This window comes from Nicrophorus vespilloides, unplaced genomic scaffold (genome assembly GCF_001412225.1).
Source record: "Nicrophorus vespilloides isolate i.1.1-1 unplaced genomic scaffold, Nicve_v1.0, whole genome shotgun sequence".
In the NCBI taxonomy this organism is placed as follows: Eukaryota; Metazoa; Arthropoda; class Insecta; order Coleoptera; family Silphidae; genus Nicrophorus; species Nicrophorus vespilloides.
Genome location: NW_017098620.1, coordinates 1 through 26,860, shown reverse-complemented (window position 1 = coordinate 26,860; position 26,860 = coordinate 1). Strand labels below are relative to the sequence as shown.

Below are 26,860 nucleotides of genomic sequence, written 5' to 3'. Positions count from 1 at the left end.
TGTTTAAATGGAGCGGAAATACTTTGTATTTATAATACAATGAAGCTGTCTTATTGTTATATAATTGTAATGTTTTGTTTGCAGACGAAGGAATTGTCCTGTGGATTAAAGAAAGATAAAAACCCTGTGTTGAATAACAATCAATCGTGCGAGATGGATGTGCAGCTAAATAACACGGACGCATCGGCCCTGAGGCTGGCACCACCCAGTTCGATTCCGGGATTGAAGCCGACCCACAAATACAATGTGCTTGGGCCATCCGAGAAGAGCCAGAGCCAGCAGAGCACACCCAGCAGCGATGAAAGCAACTCCCCGACGGAAATGAACTCGTACAAACGTATGACCGAGAAACCGCCGCTAATAAAGAGACTGGCGATGGGTTTCACCACGAACAACCACAACCCCGATGACGATAGCTGCCCTCTGGTTAATAACGACAGCTCCCTGAACAGCACCCCGAGCAGCCCGACGAACCGCCCACTCTCCGGGGGCTACGTCAATGAAACGGTGAACGAGGATAGCAAGACCAGCATCAAATCGGAGAACGTGCCCAAACAGATCGAGATCGAGAGCAACAGGATTCTGCAATCGTCTCCCGCCTCCACCGAGCAGGAGTTCAAGACCAAGCGCATCTCGCAGATAAGTTCGAGCAGTTCAAGCTCCTGTCCACAAACGGGGACGGACGCGCCTTTGTTGGGCTTCACTCCGACGCCGCCGCCGCTTCCAGAGAGGACGGACTCTTTGAACAACAAAGAGGAAGGCGAGCTGCGCTTAGCACCATGGTTCCAGGCTGGTATCCCCAGGGAGATAGCCTTAGAGATCCTCGGTCAGGAGCCTGTCGGAGCTTTCATGGTCAGGGAGAGCACCAGCAAACCGGGATGCTTTGCCCTCAGTCTTCGAGTTCCCAGGAACTTCCAACCCACCGGCATCGCGCATTATCTCATCGTGCGAACGAACAAAGGCTACAAAATTAAGGTAAGAGATATTAACAACTAACCTTGCAACCCAGACGCTCATGCATTATTTCCACAGGGCTTTACCAAGGAATTCACAACTCTGACTTCGCTGATTACGCACCACTCAGTAATGCCTGAGCTACTGCCGTGTCCGCTCTCCCTCAGCAGATACAATCCCAGCTTCGTGCGGTCCGACTCCAAACGTGACTTTGCCGACATCGACTTGGACCCGGACTACAACACCCTCGCCGACTTCAGGAAAATGATGGCCGATCTAAACGTATAAACAACAACAGCAACAACATCATCATCATCAGAAAGAAAAAAGAACATACACACACCCAACTTCATTAACTAAATTATTTCCTAGTCCTAGTCCTATACAAATATCCAGCAAAACAAATATAAAATGAAAGAAATTGTATATATTTAAAAGACACTAAAGTGTGTACCTTGTGATACCTTGCATTTTATATGGAAATCGAGAAAAAGTTTTGTTCGTTGTAAAACCCCCTCCCTCCCCATTACTTTTTGTTCGTTTTTGGTTTGTTCGTTGTTATACGGAGATGTGAGACTACTACTGCTTTTCGGTGTTATACATTTCGGAACTCGATTGGCGAAACGCTTGATTGCTTGGTTACTAGTGGGATTTATTTTTCGGAGAGTGATTTCTTGGACCAATGAAGAGACTTTATATTCAGTTTTAATTTAAGCCACCTAGTCTTGTGTACGTGTTTCCACCATCGCCCGAAGCCATCAAACCCAACACCCCCATCTTACTGTCCTTCCCTCCCCCCAAACAAAAAATATATAAAAACGTTCCCCTTGTGTAAATAAAGACAACATTCTGGTATAAAATATGCAATTCGTGTTCTTCTTTCGTTATTTTTTTATTTCTTCAATACTAGTCACCCGAATTCCACACGCGCTATTTGTAAATCAGCGGTTCTTAAAAAATAAAGATTTGTGCTATTTGCTCATATACTTTGATCACTTCTTGGATCAGAGACTGAGAACCTCTGCTGTAACATAGCCTTTGTAAACAAATAACTGTAAAAGTATTTATTTTCCTTTTAAGTTTACAATTATCGTTTTATTATAACACCAGTTTATTTGTTGTTGTGAAGCTCTGCAGAACATTTCACTTCCTGCAGCAGAACTTTTAATTTAAATTATATCAAATTTATTCCTTCCTGTGTTTGTTGCCACAACAACAGCAACTGTGTACATACCGGTGCGGATGTAAGGTGTGTGCGCACTTCCGCCGATCGTCGGACTATATTAATGAGCAACTCTGACTTTCCTTCGTGGACCTTTGTTAATAAGCGCATCCAATTACTTTTTTATATTTATAAACCAAGTAGTTTTCTGTCGGCGTTTCGGATAATAAATATTGTTATTATTACTACTTCTTTCAATTTCCTTTCAAAGATACTAAATTTATGGTAAGTAACTGAAATAACAAATATCTTATAATAAACAACAAACAGATTATTATAACATTTTTAATTATAATAAAAGTACTATATCAAAAGTATCATTTGCCATTTTAGAAAAATCGACTTAAAATGATTTTGCGTTTTATTGTACCAGGAAACCAGATGATACAAAGGAAATAATAGCAAAGTTATGTAAAATAATACAAAATATGGACTTTATAAACAAAAGTAACGAATTAACACAATAATATCATTATTTAATACATTCTCGTCTTTACGAATTGATTTATTGTAATCAGGCGCAAAGCTTGGAATTTCTAATGCTGTTCATGATGAAAGTAAGGACTTTTATCAAGTATTTTGTTAATAATATGTATATTTATAACATTAACATTTATACTATGTGAAATACGTAAGTAAATTTTGTTGCAACTTTTCTTTGATTATAAACAGTAAATTGAAAAAATCAGTTTTGTTCTTAATTATTTTGACCGTAATGTAATTTAATCCTTCATTGTATAACTAAACTAATTTCTTCTTCTTTCCACCACCATTTCCTTCTCATTTAAAATAAACTAATTAATAATTATAAATATATCTATTTTTTAAAGAGATCTATATCAATTTATTTATTGATATAAATCTCTCCGGCTCTATTTCGGGTTTTGTTGATTTTTTTGGAATTGAACCAACGACCTTTCGTATCAGATTTTCGTGATTATTATGTTTATGGCCCTTTTTCTGACACCTTTTGTAAGTAATTATGGTTGCATACTCGTTTTCAGACTATAATTTTCTTTATATTGGTAGCATTATATTTAAATATTACGTTGGAAAGCCTGACCAAATGACAATATTATAAAAACACGTGTGGTTAGGCATGTTTACAAATGTTTTTGGTTTGGTGTACTAAAAATGAAGATTAAAGTGTTAAGCCGTGATCCCAATCAATATATAAGGGAAACCAAATCCGAAACTCATAAACGTAAGCCATTAGACCTCTAAAAATAGAATAAAACTTATAACATCTGTAATTTTAGTTAAGAGAAACTTTGACCCAAAGTTGCACCAGTTTGAAGCAGCCAGAGAATATGTACGTGCTTTAAATGCAACGAAATTAGACAAGGTATTTGCTAAACCTTTCATTGGTAACCTCGATGGACACAGAGACTCCATATCTTGCATAAGCAAGCACCCAACAAGTCTATCTTTACTCCTCAGTGGTGCTTATAATGGAGAGCTCAGAGTATGGGATATTCCTCAGAAGAAATGCATCAGGGAGATTCAAGCACACGATGGTGTCCTCCGTGGTATTAGCTACACAAATGATGGCCAACATTTCTTTTCCATTGGTGATGACAAAAATATTAAGATGTGGAGCTCTCAAGCCCCATTAAGACCAGAAGATGAAGAACCAGCAAACACTATATTAAGTAAAAGCATTATCAGTGGAATTTCCCATCATTTCACTGAAGACAAATTTGCCACATGCGGTGAGGTTTGTCAATTATGGGAAGAGTCTAGGAATTCGTCTATAAAAACTTATGAGTGGGGTGTCGATACCCTTCATGATGTAGCTTTTAATCCTGTACAGAGCAACTTGTTGGGTGCTTGTGCCGCAGACAGAAGTATTATTCTGTATGATATTAGGGAAACTAAGCCTTTGAGAAAGTTAGTGATGGCTTTGAAATCGAATAAGATTTGTTGGAATCCTATGGAAGCTTTCAACTTCACAGTAGCCAGTGAGGATTTTAACCTGTATACCTTTGACACAAGGAATTTGAAATGCCCAGTGACCATGCATGTAGATCACGTATCAGCTGTGATGTCCTTGGACTATGCGCCAACAGGAAAGGAATTTGTCACAGGAAGCTACGACAAAACAATTAGGATATTTGAAGTAGACAAAGTGCATTCGAGAGAGGTGTACCATACCAAGAGAATGCAGAGGTTGACTTCAGTCCAATGGACTTTGGATAACAAATACATTCTGTCAGCTTCTGATGAGATGAATATTAGGATCTGGAAGGCAAGGGCTTCTGAGAAATTGGGACCGGTAAGTTGCAAATAAACCTTTGGTTGGTTTTCTTTTTATTTCAATACAATTTTATATTCCAGTTGAAACAGCGCGAGAAAGCTGCTTTGAATTACTCGGAGGCTTTAAAGGATAAGTACGCGGCTCATCCGAAGATCAAGAAGATCGCTCAAAGAAGGCACGTTCCGAAACACGTCTATAATGCACAGATGGAGATGAAGACAATTAGGAAGGCGCATCGCAGGAAGGATGCTAACAGGAAACTGCATTCTAAGCCTGGATCCACGAAAACCAAGCCAGAAATATTGAAGAAGATTGTGAGGGAGGACGCATAATAAATTATGTTATTTGTTTCTGAATTGTTCTCTTCTATTTTTTGATTGAACACGTTCATATTTTTATAAATAATATACAAAAGTACTAATTTTATGAAGGTTAAATAGATTTTTTTCTAATTTTCAAGTATAATTGTTCAGTTAATGACTATAAAAAATATGAACATGTATATGCCCATAATTGCACATATCAATATATTTATATTGAAATGTGAATGCCAATAGACAGCAAAATTCCAAAACCAGTTAAGTAACAAATATTTACGATTCATTTGTATCTTGGAACTGGTACGCAATTACTCGGTGACAGATACCCAAATTATATTTTTAAGATATAATGTAACATATAAATATATGTTTAATATCAACAATAATTATAACTTTAAAAACAACAGCAATTATATAAAATTAAGAAAATACATCTGGACAACGACTAAAAAAAATCTTCCAATACATGCAATTTATTGTCAAGATACAATTGAAATGCGCAATTCGCTTTATCTAGAATGAGGAAAAAATGACATTATGCAATTTCACAACTGGAAGACAATCTATCCGAAGATTTTGAACCAATTTTAGAATGGTTCACGAATACGTGATGGCAAGCAGAGCATATAGGCGCTGTGGTTGCACCGCATCCATGCACGGACAGCTCCTGGTATACACTGGTATATATGTTGTCCAAGAATCAATAGAAAAATATCGATCTTTTCTTTCAACGTTTGGTCCGTATACCAATTCACAGTAAATAGAATCGATATAACAAATAACTTAACGAAATTTTCCCACCGAAGATTATATTTAAACTTTGGTAGCAGCCCAAAATTTTTAGATTTTCATAAATGGTATATGATATATATGAATTAATATATCACTAAATTTATAATTTTCATATTGGATTTCTTTTCGTTGTACAATTGTGTTGGTTAGGCTAATGTAAATACTGTTTTCTTTAAATTGTATGCTTATTTTGTTAGTAAAATGACTTCAAAACTAAATATTCATTAGAAGTTTGATCAATGAATCAATCTGGAATCGCCGAGCGAGTGATAAACTCTGTCAAATCATATGAAAGTTAAGTAAGTTGTAGCAAAGAAAGAATTTGGATGGGTGGTCCATTCTGCAATTATGTGATATACTTTGTTGCAGAAACAAATCTTAGAAGTGTAATATTATTTATATTTTCAACAAATTTGTTCTTATTTTCTTGCCATTAACGTTTTTTGACAGCCCTGACTAATGGGAAAATTTATTTGAATACTTACACTAACTTGGTGTATTGTAACTGTATAGATTAGTAGTTTCCTTATTTCATCAAAATTCAATCAACTTGTTAACAAATGATGACTTTCCAGATATTTCGTCAGAAACTTAATCGAAGATCATTAACACGTTCACTGCCAGGGAATTTTTGACGATTTCGGTCTAAAAGAGTCAATTTCATTTAATCATGGTATTTTATATTTATATTGTATATATTTGTATGAACAGAAAAACAGAACAGAAAAATTAACTTAAATTTTAAGAGAAACCTGAATTTTTATGCTACGAGTTTCCTTGGATTAGGTTCTAATTATTTTGAATGAAATGAATTTAACAAAATTCGACTTAAATGAATTTTTTGGTATTAATTATTGTAAATTTAAGTGAACTTATAGTTACAATGTAAATTACCAAACAATAGTTTTGAAATAAATAATTGTATTATAATTAAACTATTCTCCCATGCAAATCAATGGAATAACGTCGGCGAAAACCAATATATTTTGGGGGTATTAGGTAAAAATTATTTCCTGATCCTTTGTGTAGTGTAAAATCAATTTTTTTATAATTTGGCAAAGCAACCCATACAGAAAATTAACTGAAGATCTGAAACTAAATTAATTTGGTCTTAGAGAAATCTATTTGAATATATTTAAAATAAATTTTTATATTATTTTAAATCAAAAACTTTTCTTATTAGTATGTAAGTTATTTCGAATATAATGTGTTTTTTATTATTACACTTACGACTCTATGTCTGCCACCAAAATGTAACTTACTTAAGGTTGACTACTGCTCTTTGAAAATCGACACTGAAAAAAATATATATTCAAGTGACTCATGTTATTAAAAAAAATCGTTGGTAAATCATACGAGGTCCACGCCGGGAAAATGTTCGCATTTTTTTTGCAAAACAACTTGCTGATAGCAGCAAGATAAATGGATATGGTCTGAGCGTTGCGTAAGATTTTTATTTTTTTAGACCATTGCCATCGTGCAGATAATGCACACTACGAAGCTTTTGTTTATTTATGTTTTCTCTGCACTATCTTCTGTGCGTAATGATTCATTTTGGCTACTATATGTAATAAAACGGTTAAATTTTTTATGCGTTACACTATTATTTATAAAGACAATAACAAAATTTAAATTATTTTAAGCTTACAAAGTAAAATATCTTGCAATGGGGAATCATTTAAAAATTAAGTTTATAAGTTTAACTCTTTGAGGGACCAGAAATACCTAAATTTCTAGACCCAACAATTTATAGACAACTGAATCAGACAACTACGTCTACTGAATCTACTGGCCTAACTTTGACATACCAATCAAAAGGACAGTTCCTCTTTTCTGGACATTTCCTAGAAATGAGACAATGCGTGTCCCACCGCCCCTCAAAGAGTTAAAGGAAAAGCAAACGTTTTTTTATATTTACAACAATGTAGAAAATGACAAAGATTTTCAAATGGAAAATGTATAAAATCAAACGAAACATTTAAAAATAATTGATTTTACGTTTTGATTTAATAATTTCTAAAAAAAAAAATGATTGGAATTCAATAGAAAAAAACTTAAAATTAGCCAAACATTACAACGCAATCAAATAAACACAAGTCATTGAAAAAATGACGAAAACATGAATTTACATCTCATTGATCATTTGTTTCGGTTCAATAATTATCAGTTTATATTTTTACTATATTTTTTCACATAAGAAAGATAATTTTAATCATCAAGAAATATAAAAATCTTTTATTTTTCATTGCATGTGTATTTTTTCTCTTTTTCTTTAGTCTTAATCAAAACTGGAAATTATTTGAAACTTATTAATATTATTTAATATTTATTTAGAAAATTTTCGACAAAAATGTATTTAACAATAATAAAAAAAAATATTTAAATAGAAAATATGTATACAAATATTATTTTGTGTACTATTTTTTAGATACTTTGTATTTTACTCAATTAAAATTTAGGGGACAAAAAGACCTATGGTCAATAGATTTTTGCAGCAGTTTATTTTTTGTTATTATATTATTGTATTGAGTTTATATTTTTGTGAATTATTGTTGCAACAATAATCATTATTATTAAAATTTAGTTTGTTGATTTTTTTAAACCGGAGTTTAGTGAATGCGGACTGTTCGAAGCCGTCTATTCGAGATAGTTTATATTAGAAAGAGTTATGTAAGTTTTGCTTTTCCGTATAAACATTCCAATTAAAATAAAAAATCCAGATTTTTAATGTAAAAATAAACATAACTTATTTATCATAGTGATACGCTTTAATTGGATTCATTAAAATTTATTATCGAGAACTTACGTCAATCCCATATATTTCTTCACTTTTTTTTCATTGCTTGATTTATTTTATTTTTTTGTTTCAAATTCTGCACTTTGTCTCCATAATAAAAAGGAGACTTACAATAATTAATCGATTTCAATAACATATAAAAAATATTTTGGTAAATATTTCATACGAATAATAAATAATTAATTGAAGAAAATAATGAGGATATTTTCATATCTATTTTAATGTCAGGATATTTAAAACTTGTCAATTTTTTTGTTTTGTTGTTCTGTATGTTCCTTATACATTTTATTTTTTTATCTGTATGTTATTTACTCATTATTTGTGACTTGGCAAGTCGCGCGTTCTTACAAAACTAATAATTAATGTAAAAATTTCGTATTTATATTAAATCTTACAGAAAAAAATCTATTTTTTTTTTGTTGTTTTAAAACTGTGATAGGATTTAAGGTATAAATTAAGTCGTTTGAAGATAGTTTACTCTTTATATGATCTGTCTTTAAAATAATCAATGTTTATACTAAAGAAGTTTGAAAGGAAAAAAAAACTGATTATTTTTTTGGAAAATTTGAAAATTAATTAGAAGTATTTAGCAAGATACATTAATATTTGAACATCCCACCTGAACTCAGAATATTTATAGTAATAATTTATCTCGAGGTTTATTTACAAAGTATGCACCATTTAAATTAATTAATTGTTTGATAAGGAGTACAAATTTGAAAATGCATATCAGTTGCAATTGAACTAAAACAGTTTATTCGAACTACTTTCTAAGCAAATATTAGGTTATGTTCGTATAAATACAAATATTAAAAATGAAACTGCTCTCAAAGTCTGTAAACTTAAATTCCAATCGTGGTTTAAGTTACAACAAGATGAAAAACTGGTACGGGAATCTGGTGAAGCCCAGAACGATACCACCACCTTACAAGCACATCACACAAATAGGAGATCCAACACTTCGGTTGAAAGCCCAACCAGTGGATGTGGACACAATTAAATCAGTGAAAGTACAGAAAATCATCAAACAAATGAGAGATGTCTTTGAGAAGTACAACTCAGTTGGATTGGCTGCACCACAGATTGGTGTTCCATTGAGGATCATTGCCATTGGATTTTCTAATGGTGTTATGAAACAGTGGAGTGCAGAAGAAATTCAAGCTCGAGACATGACTTTGCTTCCCTTTACAGTTAACTACATCTGCTTAATTAAAAAATAAACTTTAATAATATTCTCACAATTTTAGATTGTTATTAATCCTGAGGTGAAAATTACTGATTACAACAAATTGGTTTTTCCTGAATCCTGTGAGAGTGTCAAGGGTTATTGGGCTGATGTTCCTAGGTTCAAAGCTGTAAATTTAAATGGTGACCAAAAATTCCAATTTGAAGACAATCATTTTCATTGATGATTTTTTAGGTTTCAATCAGAATGGTGAAGCTTTAAATTTAGAGACCAAAGGTTGGTTGTCCAGGATTATTCAACATGAGATGGATCATCTCAATGGTACTCTGTATACTGATATTATGAACAGGAAAAGTTTGACCTGTGGTGGCTGGGAAATTATCAATGAGAGGAATGGAAGTGTTAACTTACCCTACAAACCAAGCTAATACTAATTGCCTCTTATATTTTCATGTAATATTTATTGCATTTGTACATATATATATTATTGTTGTGATGTTTTATTTTCTTTGGTTTTCTCTTCATTTTTCCTAATAATCCAGTTCAAAATCTAAATAATGACTTAAACTTACATCAAAAATCATAGTCAACTTAAGTAGAAATGACGTAACTCGAGATTACATATTTCTTAACTAATTTAATTTGTCTAATATATTTTTTATTGTAACATTTGTTGCATCTAGTTTTAATTTTGTTTCAATTTCTCTTTATTTTTTTCACAATAATCCCTTTAAAAATTCATTGAATGCAATACCTTTAAAATTACATTAATACAGTGGAATATATAAATTTTACTCATATAGTGAAACATGTTCAAAAATACACATAATGTCTGTACACAAGTTTTAATAATGATGCAGAAGGCGTGCAATCCGGGACTTCTCATCGTCACTCATTATGCGAAACTTCGCTCGTTAAGCGAGTCATTTTTCTTACAATTGATTTTGCTTGTTAAGTTTCCACTGTACATTGAAAAACTTAGTCTATTTAAGTTGAATCAATGTTTTCAAAGTTATGGTCGGCTTTAGTCAACATGTTAGTTAAAAATATCAACTGAAAAACTTTCTTCTCTTGCAATATTTGACAAATCTATGCTTCTCACTATTTTCATTACATCAAAAGCCGTCCAGAAACTTAACAAGATTTATAATTTTATTTCATAACGTCAATAAGGTATAGTAACACCTAAAATGAATGAATTAGACTTCCTATAAAAAAAATACAATTTGTTATATATCATATTTATTCAATATTTGTTTTTGTTACGTTTGTAAATTAATTCAAAATTATATAAATGCAGTGGAGCCTCGCTTAAGGAGTTTAATCCGTTCCAAAATTTACGGATTTTTACTTGTATAGTGAAACATATTAAAAAATATACATAATATGTGTACACAAGTATTAAAAATGATGTAGCAGGCGCACAATCTGGGACTTCACATCGTCACTCGTTATGCGAAACGTCGCTCGTTAAGCGAGTCATTTTTCTTACAATTTATTTTGCTCGTTAAGCTAAATTCTCGTTATGCGAGGTGCTCGTTAAGCAAGGTTCCACTGTATAAAGATTTGTCAAAATATGTACCGAAATTTCAAATTTAATTATTCTCATTTTTTGACAAAAATTATATGGTATTAAATTTTTTTCATAAGATATAGTCAATTTTATTCCAAAGGGAAATGTTATTATAAAGTATTTTTAGAATAAAGTATTCTTTTAAAGAAATTCAGTTTTGTATAAAATTTTATAATTATTTTTCAAGAATGTAATTAAGTTACTCTTCCATATCATCAAATATAGACGATCAAAAATTATAATCTACAACTATAACAAAATACTTCAATGACAATCAGAAAATTCCTTCTAAAATTATTAATAACTAAATGTTAACTAAGAACTATTTTTATTATAAAAACATACAATTTTGTATGTGAATGGACTTTTAAAATTTACTTTACTTCAATAAAAGTTAATGTGTTTCAATTGCAAACAACTTGCTTAAGGCAGTGTATGCAATAAATAAGTATGTAACCATGGTAATTTGTTATCACCATAGCTAAATTATCCTTACTACTACTACGACGAAACAAGTAGAAATCCAAATAATGTAATCGAATTATTTGTAATATGAACATCGTTATTTTGAAATAGTGTTGTAAAACGCGTCCAAAGTCTGAAACTTTTCACATTCATATCAGTTTTCCAATTTTAATTTCCAGAAAAATAATATAGATAAATAAAATAATTATCAGTTTTTTATTTTATTTATCCGTTTAATGTTTCTACTGCATTTCAATAATTGCGTAATTGAATAATAAGATTGTAAAAATCGTCTTTGAGCCTTAAAAATTTAAAACTATTAATCAATTTAAATAAGTTCATTAACGTTTTAAACTAATTAACAACATATTTTCCAGGTCGAAAATTTAAATTCAAATAAATAATTTACAAGATTTACTTGGCAATTAAAAATTGTAATAAAATATTTGTATATTAAAATACAAATATATATTTTGAAACAAAGCAAATATGAAAATAATGTTTATTATGAGTAATTGTAACTAATAGATTATGTTTATAAATCATCAATTGACTTGAGACAAATTGAAAACCTTGCAAATAATTGAATCACAACAAAACATTATGATTGCTGATATAAATATTATTATTACTATCAAATATTTCGAATATTTGTATGCTTGTGACATAATCTAGATTCGCATATAAACATCCGATGTAAACTATAATCAAATCCGGGTATACAGATCGTACGTCACCGTCTCTTAACATTATCTATTCGCAGATATTTTATGTACCCTAACGTGTTCCTTGCTACCAATGAAACGACAGAATTTCTGTCTCGGATCATACAATGACTAATCCTTGCAGAATCTCTAAACCACCATGGACGGAGTAATTTCAAAATAATTTTCGATCATTGAAAAATCAATAAAACTGTATAGAAAAATAACTTTTTTAGCAAAGTTTTCATAGAAAACTCATATTTCTTAATAGTGCTACTATGTAGCATATCGAGATTTCCTTAATTTGTTTATTATCGAGTTAGTAAATTTTAGAAAAAGTTTTATCAACTACGCCGCTGGTATTTCAAAATTTGTATATAAACTAAGTAATTTCGGTGTGGAATCATATTCACAGCCAAACCAGACAGCTATACATTTAAATAAATCTTAAACTTTCTAAGTTTTTAAATTGAAATCATGTATTTCGCGAAGATTAACGTAAGTTATTTTCAATGTTTATTTTTATGATAAAAATATTTATTAATTCAATTATAGGAAGCTTTAAACTTCTTGGATGTTTCATCCATTGAATACGATGAGATCTTCAAAGCAACAGCTGCCTTGATGGGAATCGAAAGTCTCTTGGAGTATTACGAAGAGGATAAACAAAACGATGTTGTCGTTGAGGATGCTAAATATTACGTTAGCGAGGGAAAGACTGTTGAACAAGGAAAAACCGTTGTAGCTCAAGGCAAAACTGTGGATATCGATCAAGGAAAGACTTTCATCTCGCAAGGAAAAACTTTTATTGCACAAGGTAAAACTACAGAAGTTGACCAAGGAAAGAAGTACTTTGCTCAAGGAAAAACATTGGAAGTTGAGCAGGGCAAAAACTATGTTGGCCAGGGTAAATTTGTTGCACAGGCAAAGACATACCTCAGTCAGGGAAAAACCATGCATATTGACCAAGGAAAATCTTACATGTCGCAAGGAAAATCTTATGTTTCCCAGGGCAAGTCCGTTGATCAAGGCAAGACCTATGTAGCCCAAGGCAAATCTGTTGAACAAGGCAAGACCATCGACCAAGGCAAGACCTACGTTGCCCAAGGCAAATCCGTTGAACAAGGAAAGACCATCGATCAAGGCAAGACATATGTTGCCCAAGGCAAATCTGTTGAACAAGGCAAGACCTACATTGCCCAAGGCAAGTCCTACGTTGCCCAAGGAAAATCCGTTGAACAAGGCAAGACCTATATTACCCAAGGAAAGACCATAGACGTTCAACAAGGAAAATGCTACGTCTCTCAAGCCAAAACCATCGACGCTCAATACGTGTCTAGCGTATTGAAATATGTAATTGAAAACACTGTTAACTTCAGCAAACAGCAATCTTATTATATGAGACCAATGAACATGATTTCTGTTTACTAATTAAAATAAGAGTAATTCGATTGAAATCATTAATAGTAATTAGGTATTATTATTGATTATGTTATTAGTACAAATAAATTTCTAAAGCTACAATTATTTGTGTATTTGGCGAAATATACATTACAGATAAATATTGATGATGTTTTATTTCTTCGTCGGATCCAATTACATTTTATCAGTGAAATGCGGCAATCCGGTTTCGTTCCTACGTCTGGTCATAATTTCGCATCCAGTATCTGTAACAAGTAAAGTCTGTTCGAATTGTGCAGACCACAAACCATCTGCCGTCACAGCTGTCCACTTGTCTGGCCATGTCTCATCGCGCCATGTTCCCACGGATATCATTGGTTCGATGGTGAAACAATGGCCTGCCTTCATAACTCCGATGGCTCGGTTTTCTGGAGTCAAACAATTCTTATAAGATAATGTTTCATACACATTTCATATGATATAAACTAACTGGCATAATGCGGTACATTTGGAGCGGTGTGGAATAAACGATGTATTCCATGGCCGCAGTAGCTTCTCACAACCGAATACCCATTGGCCTGGGCATGCTTCTGGATGACATTTCCAATTTCCCTGTACTTTTCTCCAGGCTTGACCAAACTGATAGCTTTACTTAAGCATTCATAAGTAACTTTGACCAAATCCTTATGTTTATCGCTGACGTTTCCAACAAAGAACGTCTCGTTCAGATCTCCATGGAATCCGTTGTGATAAACGGTAATGTCTACGTTACACAAGTCCCCATCGTTCAACGCTCTCATGTCCGGAATTCCATGACAAATTACCTAATGAATTAAAATAATCAATCTTAGTATTCATTATATTTTTCTATTGTTTTTTAAACAAACCTCATTGACTGAAGTGCAGCAAGATTTTGGAAACTCATAGTAATTCAGTGGAGATGGATAGCAATCTCTTTCAATGCAAGCTTCATGAACAACTCTATCAATCTCATCAGTTGTGACACCAACATCACAAACTCTAGCTGCTTCATCCAGAACTTCCCTTCCCAACTTGCAAGCCACTCTCATACCTAATTTAAGCATAATGTTAATTGTTACACTAAAAAAATGTCTCAAACATCTAACCTTCAATCTCTTCATCATCTAATACTTTGATCTGACTGGACCCCTTTACAGCCTGCTCTGATAAAGGATAACCCAAAGGATGGTCAGCATAGTCTGGCCTGCCAATCTTTTCTGGCACCTGTCTCTTAGTAGATAGCTGACCTGGTCTTAGCTTACCAGTGTATGAATATTGAGGCCATGGATTATAGTCAGAATCCTTCTTGCCTTCATTTCCTTCACCCTCTGTGAAATAGTTGAAACAAGAAATAAATAAATGCACAATATGTAAATGAAACAGTTCTAAGACTCAAAACATAAAACAAACCTCCAAATAGAAGTTTATTAAACCAATTGTAAACGAATGACATTATAAAAGTTTATTATTATTATTATTGTGTACGATATTAGATAGGCCTGTCTACCCACCTAACCTTACTTACTAGCTAAAGTGTGAATGATTTTGTGCGACTTCCAATTGCTTTTGAAGCACTCCTGGGAGCAGAAAAAGGATCCTTGGATGCCCAACTTCAGGCAAGTGGGGCACTGCAATTTCGCGGGGGCATCACACCCGGTGGACTCACACGTTCCCAAAAAAGACATTTCTGAATTTGAGGTTAGCACCTGCTCAAACACAAGAAGATGCAAGTAACATGCAATGATGGTAGCATACCACGATCAAAATTTTTGTGGAATTGCAGTTTTATTGTATATCGGTTGCATACATGTAATAATAGGAAAACAATACAAAATACGAGTTCATTTCAAAAGTGTGTAAATTAAATGTTAATAATTAAAGAATTAACAAACGTATACATAATTTATAATATGTAGAGAGGATATAATTATGATGTGTACCATTTTCTCAACATGAGATACATGAAAATCGGTGGCAATCGCAAGCCCGACAACCGAAATACCGTCAATCAAATTCCCGACGTTTGAAATGCCTGTATCGAAATCCCGACAACTATAATCCCGACTATATCGAAAATGTCTACAATAATATTTTTAAATTATTCCGGAGCGTAGTGACTTTTAAATTGTTATTAATAATAAATAATAACAATAAATAATTTAATTGTATCTAAGATACTTCATAATGTTAAGTTATTTATTGTTATTGATAATAAAATTGTAGCACAAGGTGACTACGGTCTGAAATATTTTAAAAATGTTATTGTAAAAAAAATTGATAGTCGGGATTTTGATATAGTCGAGATTATGCTTGTCGGGATTATGGTTATCAAGATTCTGATACAGTCGGGATTATGGTTGTCGAGATTTTGATATAGTCGTTATTTCAATAGGTCTTTCGGTTGTCGGATTTGCGATATAGACCCAATATTTTTGTGTACTATTTTTTAGAATTTATTTTTTTTACTAAACTCGATGTCTTAAAACAACTTAAATTTACATTTTTTTAATAATAATAAATCGAGTGTATAAGAATATACAAAAATTCACAGATTTTGCATTTCAGTTTGATAATTACTTAAATTTACATTTTTTTAATAATAATGAATCGAGTGTATCAGAATATATAAAAACTCACAGATTTTGCATTTTTGTTTGATAATTACTTTATTAATCCAGTAACAGTTCCAAGCATATACATTGATTGCAGTTCTTTCTATCACTAAGTACAAAGCGCGATTTTAACATTTAGTTATACATTAACCAGCATTTGCAACATAAGCTATTTCCGCATTCCACAATTCATTGGTACTTTGATACTTCTTTTTAACTACATATTATTTGGCCATTTATTACACAATTCATGTTGTATATGATTCAAAGAACAATATTACAAACTACCTTATCTGAAATATTTATGAAACAAGTGTAAGCTGTAAGTATCACATTTAAATACAAAGACCAGATTTTTTTCATTAACATACTAATATTACACGACTTGATTTGTCAGACTTTAGTTTTATAATACGTTTCAAAAAACTTAAAAGCTATTGTTTATATCTTTCTTTTTATTTGTGACAAGTACTTGTAAATCAACTAAGATAACAAACAGATGTCCACTATTTTAATATATATTTGATTGATATCATTTTCTTTCATATTGTTATTATAAATTCCATATTATTACTGTCTTGTACTATATCGTTAAAATGTGTACACATTTTTTTATTTAAATTCTGATGTAATTTTCAGGCACGTTAATCTACACGTTCTGAATTTAACGTTGTATTCTAAAATAAGTTCGAGTTTGTATAACGAGAAACAGTTCTGTTTTATGATCTCGTGCAACAATCATAAATATATGATTATTTTAAATATGTAAATTTTCAAACTATTGTGACCTATCTATCACAACATTAAATTCATTGGAATTTACATCTTCCAAAAGTTGCGTTATCACATAAACCATTTACGAAATGAGTCAAATATCTTAAAGCTATTAAATGGCAACATACTTGTATATTGTTGTATTACCTCTTTAGAGGTATGACGTTAATTGCTTGAAATTTAATCTTAAAATAAGTTTCAAGACTCTTGTTTGTATATTGCGGGTATAGAATGACCTTATAAACTATAGCATAAAAGTAATTGCTAAGATTTTATCATTGTTATATTTTCTTTTTAAAGCTTGCTTTACGAACCTTTTAATTTATTGTGTCATGTCGCAACAAAGTTTTCATTTACACTGCAAGTTTTTCTTAATGTATTGTACTTGACAAATTTGACATTCTCAGATCGAACGGTTCAGTTGATTGCTTCAAATATATAAATATAAACTCATACAAAATATTACCTACAAAAAAACTACATAATATAAACTTACGTTTTAGTAACCGTTTAGAATGCATATAATTATCACATAGTTAAAATCTTGACTATTATTCTTAAATTACTAGCAGCATTAAAGTTGGTCGAATATTAGGTTGATCAATTGTGGATAAAGTAAATTAATAAATCTATTTAAATTACGATTTTGACTATTTCGACGTTTCACGTGCGATTATTATTATTATATGCATAACTATCACATAAAAAAGACACGAGAATATGTTTCATCATATTCATTGTTGCTAGTTGAATCGATTACAGTATAGTCACGAAATTCAATTGAGGCATATTGCCTGTAAAATCAATTTTACTGTCGTTCAGTTTTAGGTTGATCTTAAATTATATAATAAGTAATATTAATAGTTAATATTGTGATGACGAGTACACTTGTTTAAATATTCTTAATTGCTCCTCTTGACGGGAGGCGAATTGCTTCTGAATCTGTTCCTTGAATAGCTCGTAGGCGACTTCGGAATTGACCTACTGGAGCTGTTAGATCTCGAACGGCTCGACCGTTTCTTCTTACTCGGAGAGGCCTGCTTTTTCATGCTCTTAGCTATAACGCGCTTCTGATGGTCAAGTTGGGGGAAGAGATCTAAAACAGAGAAGAGTCCAAATACCGTGCGCAACACTTACAAATATAACATCAAACTATCGGCTAACATAATAAACTGTAGTAGTTACAGTGATCATTCACTTAACTTATATAATGCGTATGCACAAAAAAATGTATGTTAAACGAACAGTGATACACGAATTCAAGTTTTATATCAATTCACAGTTATACTTTGCACACTGCAACAATTTTACCTAAAGCAAATTTTAGGAAAGAACCATAATCTCACTGAAATACACAATATGAATGCATATAAAAACATGAATTCAAGATTTTATCACGAACGTTGCAATTTGTACTCTGTAGCATATGCATATATATTTTTTCTTGAAACGATTTTTAGAATAAGATAGAAGTAAAATACATAATATGAATGCTCTATGCACAGAAGTATATATGGTCAAAAGGTCATACAAATTGTACTTATTATCGAACGTATGTTAAGTGAGTATGTTTACTGTATTAATGTTAATAAATAACTCTAAACTACTCTACAGCTACGTGGTTAAAAAAACGTATTAGTTATGCTCAATCTAATAATTTCTATAAAATAGTATTAAACACTGAAACATGTATATTCGCATCTCGTTCATTTTCCATCTTATTTGAAATGTAATTTACAGATTGCCCTGCGAATTCCCAAACGCCACAGCATAGAATATAATCTGCCATACTGTTGTTGTTTTTTTATTTTTCTTATATACTTGGAATTTTTGAGAACCAAGACAAAATGTAAATGATTAAAATAAAATTTGTATGAAATTTGAACCCACCTGATCAGCGAGCATAACTCTTCTAAAGTCAGCTCGCGTATGTATGAGGGGAGTTCAGTGAATATAAGTCTATACACATGTTCTGCGAATTGAAAAACATTATCAAACAAGAAAAACTAAACTAACGATTATTATAATGTAATTGTTATGTATATATAGTAATCCCTTAACAAATGTCTTTTTAACACATATTGCAAACAACTGTTCTTGTTTGCAAAGTGTACCACAACAAATTTTATGTTTATGAGTAATAATTAATAAAATAAGAAATGTATTCAAAATTATTTATAAAAAATCATCATCATTTTTTTTTATCGATATTTCAATTAGGAAAAGTGTTTAGAAATATGTCAACAAAAATATGTATTTGAAATTTGATTTTAGAATATAAACGTTGATTTCACACATTCTATATCTACATTCATATTCTGGAACCTACTAATATAAGTTTCGCTAATAACGATGTTTCTCTAATATGTAAAGGATTAGTATATATATATGTATATAAAAAGATCGTGTACACCACAAAATCAGGATAAAATATAGCAAAAACCATAACCGACAATCACACGATAAAACAGATACTTACCATGAGAGATCTCTAATGCTTTCTTTGCAGCGTTCATCTCAGCCTGTTGAATGCTGTGTCCCATAGCGCTCGACAATCGCCGTCCTCTAAAGTAAACGGCCACCGTGTAAACCCTTGTATTAGTAGGACCTTTGCATTCAATGACTCTGCAAATTAATAACAAAAAAATTATACAATCCAATTACAATTTTCCTTCAAATATTGTTACTTGTAAACAGGAATATCAGGCTCTCCTCCATCCATGGTCCTTAACGTCAAACAACACTGCTGTAACTTGGACTTCGGGTCATTCCAATCTTGATTCATAATGAAATCTTGTAGTCTCGGGAAAAGAGTCACATGGCAGAACACTTCGCAATGTTGCAAACCCTAATTAAAATTTTAAAAATAGAAATACAAATCAATTCCCTCCACTTACCTGATCCACGTATAATGCTCCGATGAACGCTTCCAGTAAATCGGCCCGATCCTTAGTCTTCAGATCCGCCTTCGGATTATTGTATACAGCGTAATTGGACATGCCCAAATCATCGCAAACCACGGCTTGCGTTCGATTGTTCACCAAAGAGCTTCTCAATAACTAAAATCAATGAATTAAAATCGAAGAAATATAACAAATCAACAAGAACTTACAGATAAATGACCTTCGTGATGCTCCGGGAAGAACTTGTATAAATATTCGGATGCGATCAATTGCAGAACTGTATCACCCAGAAATTCCAAACGTTGATTGGAACCAAGTGTTAAATTTGTATAGCCCACGCTTCTATCGGTGAAAGCCCTGGCCAGTAAACGTATATGCTTAAAGTTTACTCCAATGCTATCCTCGAATTCAGTCAAACGTTGGAGAAGCTTAAACTTTGGGATCCATTCGCGATCTCCAAGTGGCTCTTGCTGTTGCAGCGGATGCGGCGGGTAATTCACCCAAACGTTTAATAAATCCGGCAACTCTTTGAACAATGTTTCGGAGAACACTCGATCTACAATCTGGAAAAAAAATTAATTAATTAATATGGATTTTCAAATCAACTGTTCTGCATATCTATCATATTAAAGTTTTCCTCTTCTCTCCTCATGTTACACCAAATTTATAGAAACTGCAATACTCTAACATACGTTGGATAATATGCACATGATTATTTACTAATGTGATATATTAACGTACAAGTATCCGTTCGAATGTACAAATATATCAGATCCAATACTCAATTATTTCGATAAGACATTAAAAGATGTCATCAAGTCATCTATTTCAAATACAACTATATTAGGAAAAGCTTTAAAAATTGCTTTTAAAAGTAAATAGTATGGTTAACTGACCTTTATGCCGCCATCCAAGAATAGGGCTCCCATTAAAGCCTCAAAGCAATTGGCCATGGCATGTCTAAGTTCCAGGTCGTGGCAAAGGTCTGATCCATGCGCGTAAAGCATGTACTGATCCAAGCTTAATGTCCTGGCTAAAACTGCAAGATGCTGATTCTGTACGATCGCAGCTCGATAAGTGGCCAATCCTCCTTCCTCCAAATCGGGGAAAGTGTAAAACAAATGTATGGAAGACAAAAACTCCACCACCGCATCACCGAGAAACTCCAGCCTCTCGTTGTGCGTGATATTGGATTCGGTCTCGTGCTGCTTACCAAAACGCGACATGATATTGATCAAAGTATTGATACCTCTCTTCCTTGTATTCATATAATGTATTCGGCGATCCCCGTACTCGGGTTGACGAATTCCACAATTAGTTAAGCTGTTCCTAGCGTGATCCGGATTAGTTCCGAAGTTCTCTCTATACGAGGGATGGGTTAAAGCCAGTTGAAGAAGGGCTCTGTTTTCAAACTTGTAGTTGATACTCTCCTCTAAAACATTTAACGAATTGTGGAATCGCAGATGACAAACTAACACAGGTATCAACATTGCGTGCTGCAAGAAATGGGTGTAAAATACTTGATAGATATAATTTATAATAGAAAATACAAAATACCTGGATGACATCGCACATGATACCGGTTCTGTGGAATCCTTCAGCGGAGACCGCCACAGTAACATCTCGTTTCATTTTACTTTGAGTTCGCATTTCTTGCAATTTGTTTTCTTTGGATTCCAATTTCCGCTTGTCTTCGTAAGTTGGTTTGGACATATTAGCTAGCAAATGCCGGAATTTAACATAATCTCTCCAAGCCTTTTGATAACTAAAAAAAATCATGAAAAAAATATTTTTTAACTATGCATATCAAATAGTATTCGTACTCTGGGTTTCCTGCGTAACTCAATTGAGGTGGCCTAATCCCAAAGTGGACAATCTCGGGAAACTTGTAGTTGCCTTCGACTTGCAAATCGATGTTTCTGTCCAGCTGATCTACGCGCACCGAGCACGGTTTTTTCCCCGGATAAGTAACGACCATTCCCTAAATTAATATAGCGATTATTTAGCTTGATTTAATACTGAAATAATACTTTAATTTCATCAGCGTACGCTTGCCAATCGGACTGGCTCATTCCGACCATGGTTTTCAGATTACTCTCGTGTATTAACGGCACCGAACTGTCTATCAAATATTGCAAAACCTCCTTCATGGACAAAATCTCTTTTCCATTGTCGGAAAGATCTCGTACAAATCTAGGCATGAAATGGAACTGCGAACATCCGCTGCTATCTCCTGCGGCTTTAAAATCCAAATCAACAAGCTCCAAGATCTCATGGAACAAATAATCATCTGCAAAAGAAAACTTAAATGTTAATTGAAATTCTTGAAATGTACATGGTGAAACTTACGAAACAAATCTAATTCCCTAATGGTGAAGTTATCAGGGACTTTCTCCTCGATATACAAAATTGTATACTCTATATTGAACCTGATCACTTTACATATTGGCAGTTTGACAAGAGGTGAATGTGAGAACATCGAGAATCCTTCGAATATGAATTCGTGCTCATCGTGCTGGATAATCGTCGGTATTTTGATCAAAAAGTTGGTAGGTGGTGAAATAGTAATACGATAATGGTATAATTTGTTGGCGTTGTTAGAGAGGTTGCTGCAAGATTGCAGGAAGCGTTCGCCTGGGTAAATCCCGTGTCTTATACCCGACTTCCTAGACTTGTTGGAACATCTGCAGAGCGGCCCATCGTTCATTTCGCCCGGATCATTGTACCTGAAATAGTAATAGTATTTTAATCAGATTTATTTTTTATATATTTCCAATTAAAACATACCACATTTCTGGATGCAAACGGTCAGGATGCTGCTGTTTCCTTGTCAATTCCTCCATAGTGCAATCCTCTTCATCAGTGAGCTCCTCTTCAGATGATGAACCTGAACTGCTACACTGTTCACCTGAACAAATAAATATTAAAAAAACGTACAATCTAATCATTTCTATAAATAATTACTTTTGTGTTTGCAAAGCCTTGCTCTGTTCTTCCTAGGAGGTGGAACATACACGGGTTTAACTTCATTAATTTTCTTAGCGCGTTTAACTAAGTTACTTTCAAAATAATCACATAAAGCTATAAGTCTATGAGTGGCATTGAGCACCTTCGGATTTTTCTCATCGCGTACATAGTATAAATCGGCAGGCGTCGTTCGAGTCCATTTAACTTTTTCTTTCTCAATCAATTCATCCTGATTGTTAGTGTACAACTCTTCAATCTTCTTTGATACTTGCTCTTTCGTCTCACAGTAGTTCTTTTTCCATTTGGATAAAATCTGAGCGCGTTCGCTCATATTCACTGAATCACTTGATTTAAAACTTTTGTCATTCCTGTGGTTATCCCTGCTACTCGATTTATAGTTACTCGATGAGCTTGAATGATGTATATACTTTCTATCATTCTTGTATTTATTATCTCTAGATTTGCTATCTTTACTTGATGATTCATATCTCCTGTATTTTGGAGACCTTGATCTGGACCTTAAATTCAAACATTAGAGAAAATTTTAAAAATTGAAATAAATGTATTTACCTATGTCTAGATGAATATCTATCCCTCTCCCTACTTCTGGACCTAGTTTTCCTAACTGACACATTATCAGTATCATACCTTCTCTTCTCATATTTGCTTTTACTGATTTTATAAGATTCCAACTCCTTTTTAAAGTCAAAACTTTCAGAAGATGACTTATAATAGTTGTATGATGTACCTGGTTGAACATTATTTCCAGAGTAAGACATGTAATAGGCCTGATTTGTCTGATAGTAATCAGGAGGTGGAACCTGGTATTGTTGTTGTTGTTGCTGCTGTTGTTGGTCGAAGGTGGTATAAGGAGGTGGAGGATAATTTGGTGGAGCTACCTGATATTGTTGCCCAAAATTTTGCATTGGTGCAGCACCATTTGGGTACACAGTTGGTGGAGGGTAATTGTAATTCCATTGTTCACCCATTAAATTAATACAGGTACAAAAAAATATATAAAAACTTGTACAAAAAAATGTTCTACACTATTTTGTTTGGCTTTAGGTTAGATTTGTTGAGCTATAGGTCACATAAAAACCATGGCCCTCACATGGAAAATACAAGAACTAAATTTAAAGAACATTAATTTCAAATTATTTCAAAGTTAATCAAGTTGTTTTAATTGAAAACTAATTATAATATTCTGAAATTGCATCATATAAATAAACAATGTTCATACAATGAAACAACAAAATTCACGTAAATTTCTAAAGTTACAATTAATTTTATGGATATGTAAATATTGGTATTATTAACTATATATTTACTAAACAGTAATTATTTTAAATTAAATATATTAGAAATATAAATCATGGCGTTGCTATATTTAACACTATGTAGGCAACTAACTATACTTGTATTTTGAATTTGAAATAAATTAACAATTTACAGAAAACATGATAAAAGTACTTAATTTATGCTTTGAGATGAATTTGTGCAAAGTTCAGGCAAGATGAAGACAGTGGAGAATTAAAGAAGAAGTAGAGATAAAAAGGTTGTTCAAACATAGAGTATAGTTAATAGAATTGTAATGATTTTGATTTGATATAGTAACAAGTTATGACACAACAAAGATTTAAAAAATCGCACAACAAAAGTTTTCCTTGTTGGTGGATATATTTTATTTTAAATATCAATATATTAGTAATTGACAATTATTGTCACATATACAATTTTATATTTACATTGCAAATCGTAATTGGTTTTAATTAATTTAAAAATGGATGCTATGCTGCAAAGACACTGCGCTCGATTTATATACATAGTCCCAGAAGGTTTGAGGGAACTGATGTCGGATATTTCTAGAGAAGTACTTTTCGTCTCAATTATATAGATCTTTGTAATCTACCAAATTTTATTTGTAAACCGACATTCTAGGTGTTGAGATCGCAACCCAATGAAATATATACGTTCATAGCAGACTATTTGGATGCGTTGATGATCACCAGAGAGAACGCTCGAAGTACATTGAATCTCCAATTTAGAAACTATTTTTAAGTATTCTATTTCAGTTGCGATAAAATTGGTGGAGAGCATCACCGAGATAGCTGAAGCCACTGTACAAACGTTGTTGGAAATTGGAGTATCAAGAGAAGACGCCGATGAAGTTGTTGCTATTATTCAGAAACATTTCAGGGAGCACGCAGAAATTAAAAGGTTGCACAAATTCGATGTATTGGAGCACACCGAAGGAGGTAAGTGTATCATGAAATGTTACTAATGTGTGTTTAAATGACGAGTTTTATGAGATATGGGTGAGGAGGATATCATAATCGAACGGATTCTGGCTGAGCTGAATATGACTATGGAGCAACTCGAGAAGATGGTGATTATAATACAGACTGCCTATAGGAAGTTTAAAGAGAGGCAGGAGCGAGAAAAGCAGTGGCTCTTCGGAATGGTTGATTGGAGGATCGCAGCTAGAAGTGCTATAGCTTTGTACCGGAAAACTGGTGTCACCTATTACGAAGCGAATAGAGCTGCGTCTTTGATCAAAGCCGCTTACAAAGGGTACTACACAAGGCGCGTGATGAAGCGGTTGTTGCAGCAAGGAATTGCTGATGACAGCATAATGTACGACGAAATATCATGGGAATTGGAAGAGAATAAGTACGTTTGATAATCAATTTAAATAATAAATTGTAATGTGTGTCTTTTAGGGAGTTAGACGTAAATATGAATATTAGAGTATGTAAATATTTTTTTTATTACAACTCACTACTTAGTATTCCACGGCATCCTCGAGAATCACCACGTTGGAATTGGAATATCAATCGGATGAAACTCTTGCGACAGAAGCTATGTACGATACTCTACCGATTTCGCCATACACCGATCAAACGCAGCCCGGAGAAGACACTCTGCCTATGGACGTAGAGCATTACGTTTATAACGTGGATGAAGATCACACTTTGTACATGGAGGAAGGGCACGGTGATGAACACCACGAAATGCAGGAGCATCATGAAATGGAGGAACATCACGATAAGGTAGAACACGAAGAACAAGAAATACACCATGAGGACTATGAGGAAGTGCAACAAGAGGACGAGGCTGAAATTAACGGTATAGTTCAAATATAAAATCTAAACACGTTTATTAAAAACTATAAATAATAATAATAATACTTTCTTTTAGAAGCGGAAGAACAGCCTCAAGACATTGCGCCTATGAATCCAGAAGAAATGGCAGGCGAAGAGTGAACAAATTAAACGCCAATTAAGCCTTTGATATATAAATTATCTTGCTTGGCCAAATCTGTCTTCAACTTTTTTAATTTCGCTTCTAGATCATCGTCACTTAAGTTCGCAACATCTATTCCTTTGAAATCTTCTAGAACCTTGGCGATCATTCCGTTCCCTTCGTCGATTAACTTTCGTTTCAAACTGGGATCAAAATCTTTGATATATTTCATGCCTTCAACGTCTTCCAATTTTTCTTGGTATTTAGTAGCAAACTACAAGAAATAACAAATTAAGCATTTTCTTTTAAAATTAATATCTAGTAGATATTATACAGATATATTAATTTTGCATAATGTTGAAGTTACCTTTATAACATCTTCTGGGAATTGTACAACTTTAGCACAGTGTATGCCGTAACTCTTGTCGCACGGTCCTTCCTTCATCGTGTATAGAGGTGTGATGGTGTTATCCGAAATAATAGCCGAAACGTGAAGATTTATCACCGTAGGAATTTCCTCTTCCAACTGTGTGATCTCGTGATAATGAGTGGCGAAGAGCGAAAACGATTTCAGTTCTTTCGCCAAATACCTAAAAATGAATATTATTATATACACATAACAAAATAAATATTGTATATTTACTCAGCAACAGCCCAAGCTATTCCGCA

At 32.9% G+C, this 26,860-nt stretch overlaps 8 protein-coding genes across 12 annotated transcripts in view; 5 read left to right on the top strand and 3 right to left on the bottom strand.

Moving 5' to 3' along the window:
- The window catches only part of LOC108562911 (tensin-3-like), a 119,066-nt gene extending 116,760 nt beyond the window's left edge, over positions 1 to 2,306 (top strand). Inside the window, exons 5-6 of the mRNA XM_017921415.1 lie at positions 85 to 975; positions 1,033 to 2,306. Coding sequence (XP_017776904.1) covers positions 85 to 975; positions 1,033 to 1,242 — 1,101 coding nt within the window. The 3' untranslated portion in view covers positions 1,243 to 2,306. The remainder of the gene's footprint in view (positions 1 to 84; positions 976 to 1,032) is intronic.
- Positions 2,307 to 3,237: 931 nt separating this feature from the next.
- LOC108562912 (DDB1- and CUL4-associated factor 13) lies at positions 3,238 to 4,802 on the top strand. The gene is made up of 3 exons (XM_017921416.1): positions 3,238 to 3,380; positions 3,436 to 4,451; positions 4,514 to 4,802. Exons 1-3 carry the CDS (start codon positions 3,311 to 3,313, stop codon positions 4,763 to 4,765), a joined length of 1,338 nt encoding a protein of 445 aa, XP_017776905.1. The 5' UTR covers positions 3,238 to 3,310; the 3' UTR covers positions 4,766 to 4,802.
- A 4,303-nt stretch (positions 4,803 to 9,105) lies between these two features.
- On the top strand, positions 9,106 to 10,017 carry LOC108562915 (peptide deformylase, mitochondrial-like). Its single transcript, XM_017921419.1, has 3 exons — positions 9,106 to 9,532; positions 9,590 to 9,710; positions 9,763 to 10,017. The coding sequence occupies exons 1-3, from the start codon at positions 9,158 to 9,160 to the stop codon at positions 9,954 to 9,956; spliced, it is 690 nt and encodes a 229-aa protein (XP_017776908.1). The 5' UTR covers positions 9,106 to 9,157; the 3' UTR covers positions 9,957 to 10,017.
- Positions 10,018 to 12,678: 2,661 nt separating this feature from the next.
- On the top strand, positions 12,679 to 13,727 carry LOC108562918. 3 transcript variants are annotated; one of them, XM_017921427.1, is made up of 3 exons: positions 12,679 to 12,768; positions 12,826 to 13,357; positions 13,454 to 13,727. In XM_017921427.1, exons 1-3 carry the CDS (start codon positions 12,748 to 12,750, stop codon positions 13,699 to 13,701), a joined length of 801 nt encoding a protein of 266 aa, XP_017776916.1. In that variant the 5' UTR covers positions 12,679 to 12,747; the 3' UTR covers positions 13,702 to 13,727. The 3 variants fall into 3 exon arrangements, with proteins under 3 accessions (XP_017776916.1, XP_017776915.1, XP_017776914.1); XM_017921426.1 differs by having other exon boundaries at positions 12,826 to 13,414; XM_017921425.1 differs by having other exon boundaries at positions 12,826 to 13,727.
- A 62-nt stretch (positions 13,728 to 13,789) lies between these two features.
- On the bottom strand, positions 13,790 to 15,439 carry LOC108562917 (methionine aminopeptidase 1). 2 transcript variants are annotated; one of them, XM_017921423.1, is made up of 5 exons: positions 15,218 to 15,439; positions 14,799 to 15,020; positions 14,559 to 14,743; positions 14,162 to 14,495; positions 13,790 to 14,099 (listed from the first exon to the last, which is right to left on the bottom strand). In XM_017921423.1, the coding sequence occupies exons 1-5, from the start codon at positions 15,375 to 15,377 to the stop codon at positions 13,867 to 13,869; spliced, it is 1,134 nt and encodes a 377-aa protein (XP_017776912.1). In that variant the 5' UTR covers positions 15,378 to 15,439; the 3' UTR covers positions 13,790 to 13,866. The 2 variants fall into 2 exon arrangements, with proteins under 2 accessions (XP_017776912.1, XP_017776913.1); XM_017921424.1 differs by lacking the exon at positions 15,218 to 15,439 and adding an exon at positions 15,103 to 15,189.
- Positions 15,440 to 16,346: 907 nt separating this feature from the next.
- LOC108562916 (ribonuclease 3) lies at positions 16,347 to 24,044 on the bottom strand. 2 transcript variants are annotated; one of them, XM_017921422.1, is made up of 14 exons: positions 23,519 to 24,044; positions 22,946 to 23,466; positions 22,769 to 22,889; positions 22,331 to 22,707; positions 22,012 to 22,271; positions 21,805 to 21,962; positions 21,539 to 21,746; positions 20,878 to 21,477; positions 20,191 to 20,544; positions 19,976 to 20,137; positions 19,766 to 19,926; positions 19,558 to 19,703; positions 18,969 to 19,050; positions 18,059 to 18,174 (listed from the first exon to the last, which is right to left on the bottom strand). In XM_017921422.1, exons 1-14 carry the CDS (start codon positions 23,935 to 23,937, stop codon positions 18,156 to 18,158), a joined length of 3,588 nt encoding a protein of 1,195 aa, XP_017776911.1. In that variant the 5' UTR covers positions 23,938 to 24,044; the 3' UTR covers positions 18,059 to 18,155. The 2 variants fall into 2 exon arrangements, with proteins under 2 accessions (XP_017776909.1, XP_017776911.1); XM_017921420.1 differs by lacking the exon at positions 18,969 to 19,050 and having other exon boundaries at positions 16,347 to 18,174.
- A 684-nt stretch (positions 24,045 to 24,728) lies between these two features.
- On the top strand, positions 24,729 to 26,226 carry LOC108562913. The gene is made up of 7 exons (XM_017921417.1): positions 24,729 to 24,818; positions 24,887 to 24,971; positions 25,021 to 25,203; positions 25,258 to 25,618; positions 25,669 to 25,678; positions 25,735 to 26,074; positions 26,147 to 26,226. Exons 1-7 carry the CDS (start codon positions 24,729 to 24,731, stop codon positions 26,209 to 26,211), a joined length of 1,134 nt encoding a protein of 377 aa, XP_017776906.1. The 3' UTR covers positions 26,212 to 26,226.
- LOC108562914 (DNA mismatch repair protein Msh2-like) lies at positions 26,089 to 26,854 on the bottom strand. Its single transcript, XM_017921418.1, has 3 exons — positions 26,835 to 26,854; positions 26,559 to 26,781; positions 26,089 to 26,465 (listed from the first exon to the last, which is right to left on the bottom strand). The coding sequence occupies exons 2-3, from the start codon at positions 26,634 to 26,636 to the stop codon at positions 26,217 to 26,219; spliced, it is 327 nt and encodes a 108-aa protein (XP_017776907.1). The 5' UTR covers positions 26,637 to 26,781; positions 26,835 to 26,854; the 3' UTR covers positions 26,089 to 26,216.
- Between the last annotated feature and the right edge of the window lie 6 nt (positions 26,855 to 26,860).

Coding starts and splice junctions, on each gene's coding strand:
- LOC108562917 (XM_017921423.1), bottom strand. CDS start 15,377: ATGTCTTTTTTGGGAACGTGTGAGTCCACCGGGTGTGATGCCCCCGCG. Junction 15,021..15,217: donor AATCATTCACACTTTAGCTA/GTAAGTAAGGTT, acceptor ACTATTTCACAG/AGGGTGAAGGAAATGAAGGC. Junction 14,100..14,161: donor AAATGTACCGCATTATGCCA/GTTAGTTTATAT, acceptor GTTTGACTCCAG/AAAACCGAGCCATCGGAGTT.
- LOC108562916 (XM_017921420.1), bottom strand. CDS start 23,937: ATGGGTGAACAATGGAATTACAATTACCCTCCACCAACTGTGTACCCA. Junction 22,708..22,768: donor CGTTTGCATCCAGAAATGTG/GTATGTTTTAAT, acceptor TTACTATTTCAG/GTACAATGATCCGGGCGAAA. Junction 20,545..20,877: donor TCTTGGATGGCGGCATAAAG/GTCAGTTAACCA, acceptor TTTTTTTTCCAG/ATTGTAGATCGAGTGTTCTC.
- LOC108562915 (XM_017921419.1), top strand. CDS start 9,158: ATGAAACTGCTCTCAAAGTCTGTAAACTTAAATTCCAATCGTGGTTTA. Junction 9,533..9,589: donor TGACTTTGCTTCCCTTTACA/GTTAACTACATC, acceptor TCACAATTTTAG/ATTGTTATTAATCCTGAGGT. Junction 9,711..9,762: donor CAAAGCTGTAAATTTAAATG/GTGACCAAAAAT, acceptor ATGATTTTTTAG/GTTTCAATCAGAATGGTGAA.
- LOC108562914 (XM_017921418.1), bottom strand. CDS start 26,636: ATGAAGGAAGGACCGTGCGACAAGAGTTACGGCATACACTGTGCTAAA. Junction 26,466..26,558: donor TCCCAGAAGATGTTATAAAG/GTAACTTCAACA, acceptor TATTTCTTGTAG/TTTGCTACTAAATACCAAGA.
- LOC108562912 (XM_017921416.1), top strand. CDS start 3,311: ATGAAGATTAAAGTGTTAAGCCGTGATCCCAATCAATATATAAGGGAA. Junction 3,381..3,435: donor CAAATCCGAAACTCATAAAC/GTAAGCCATTAG, acceptor CTGTAATTTTAG/TTAAGAGAAACTTTGACCCA. Junction 4,452..4,513: donor CTTCTGAGAAATTGGGACCG/GTAAGTTGCAAA, acceptor TTTATATTCCAG/TTGAAACAGCGCGAGAAAGC.
- LOC108562913 (XM_017921417.1), top strand. CDS start 24,729: ATGGATGCTATGCTGCAAAGACACTGCGCTCGATTTATATACATAGTC. Junction 25,204..25,257: donor ATTGGAGCACACCGAAGGAG/GTAAGTGTATCA, acceptor GAGTTTTATGAG/ATATGGGTGAGGAGGATATC. Junction 26,075..26,146: donor GGACGAGGCTGAAATTAACG/GTATAGTTCAAA, acceptor ACTTTCTTTTAG/AAGCGGAAGAACAGCCTCAA.
- LOC108562918 (XM_017921425.1), top strand. CDS start 12,748: ATGTATTTCGCGAAGATTAAC. Junction 12,769..12,825: donor TGTATTTCGCGAAGATTAAC/GTAAGTTATTTT, acceptor ATTCAATTATAG/GAAGCTTTAAACTTCTTGGA.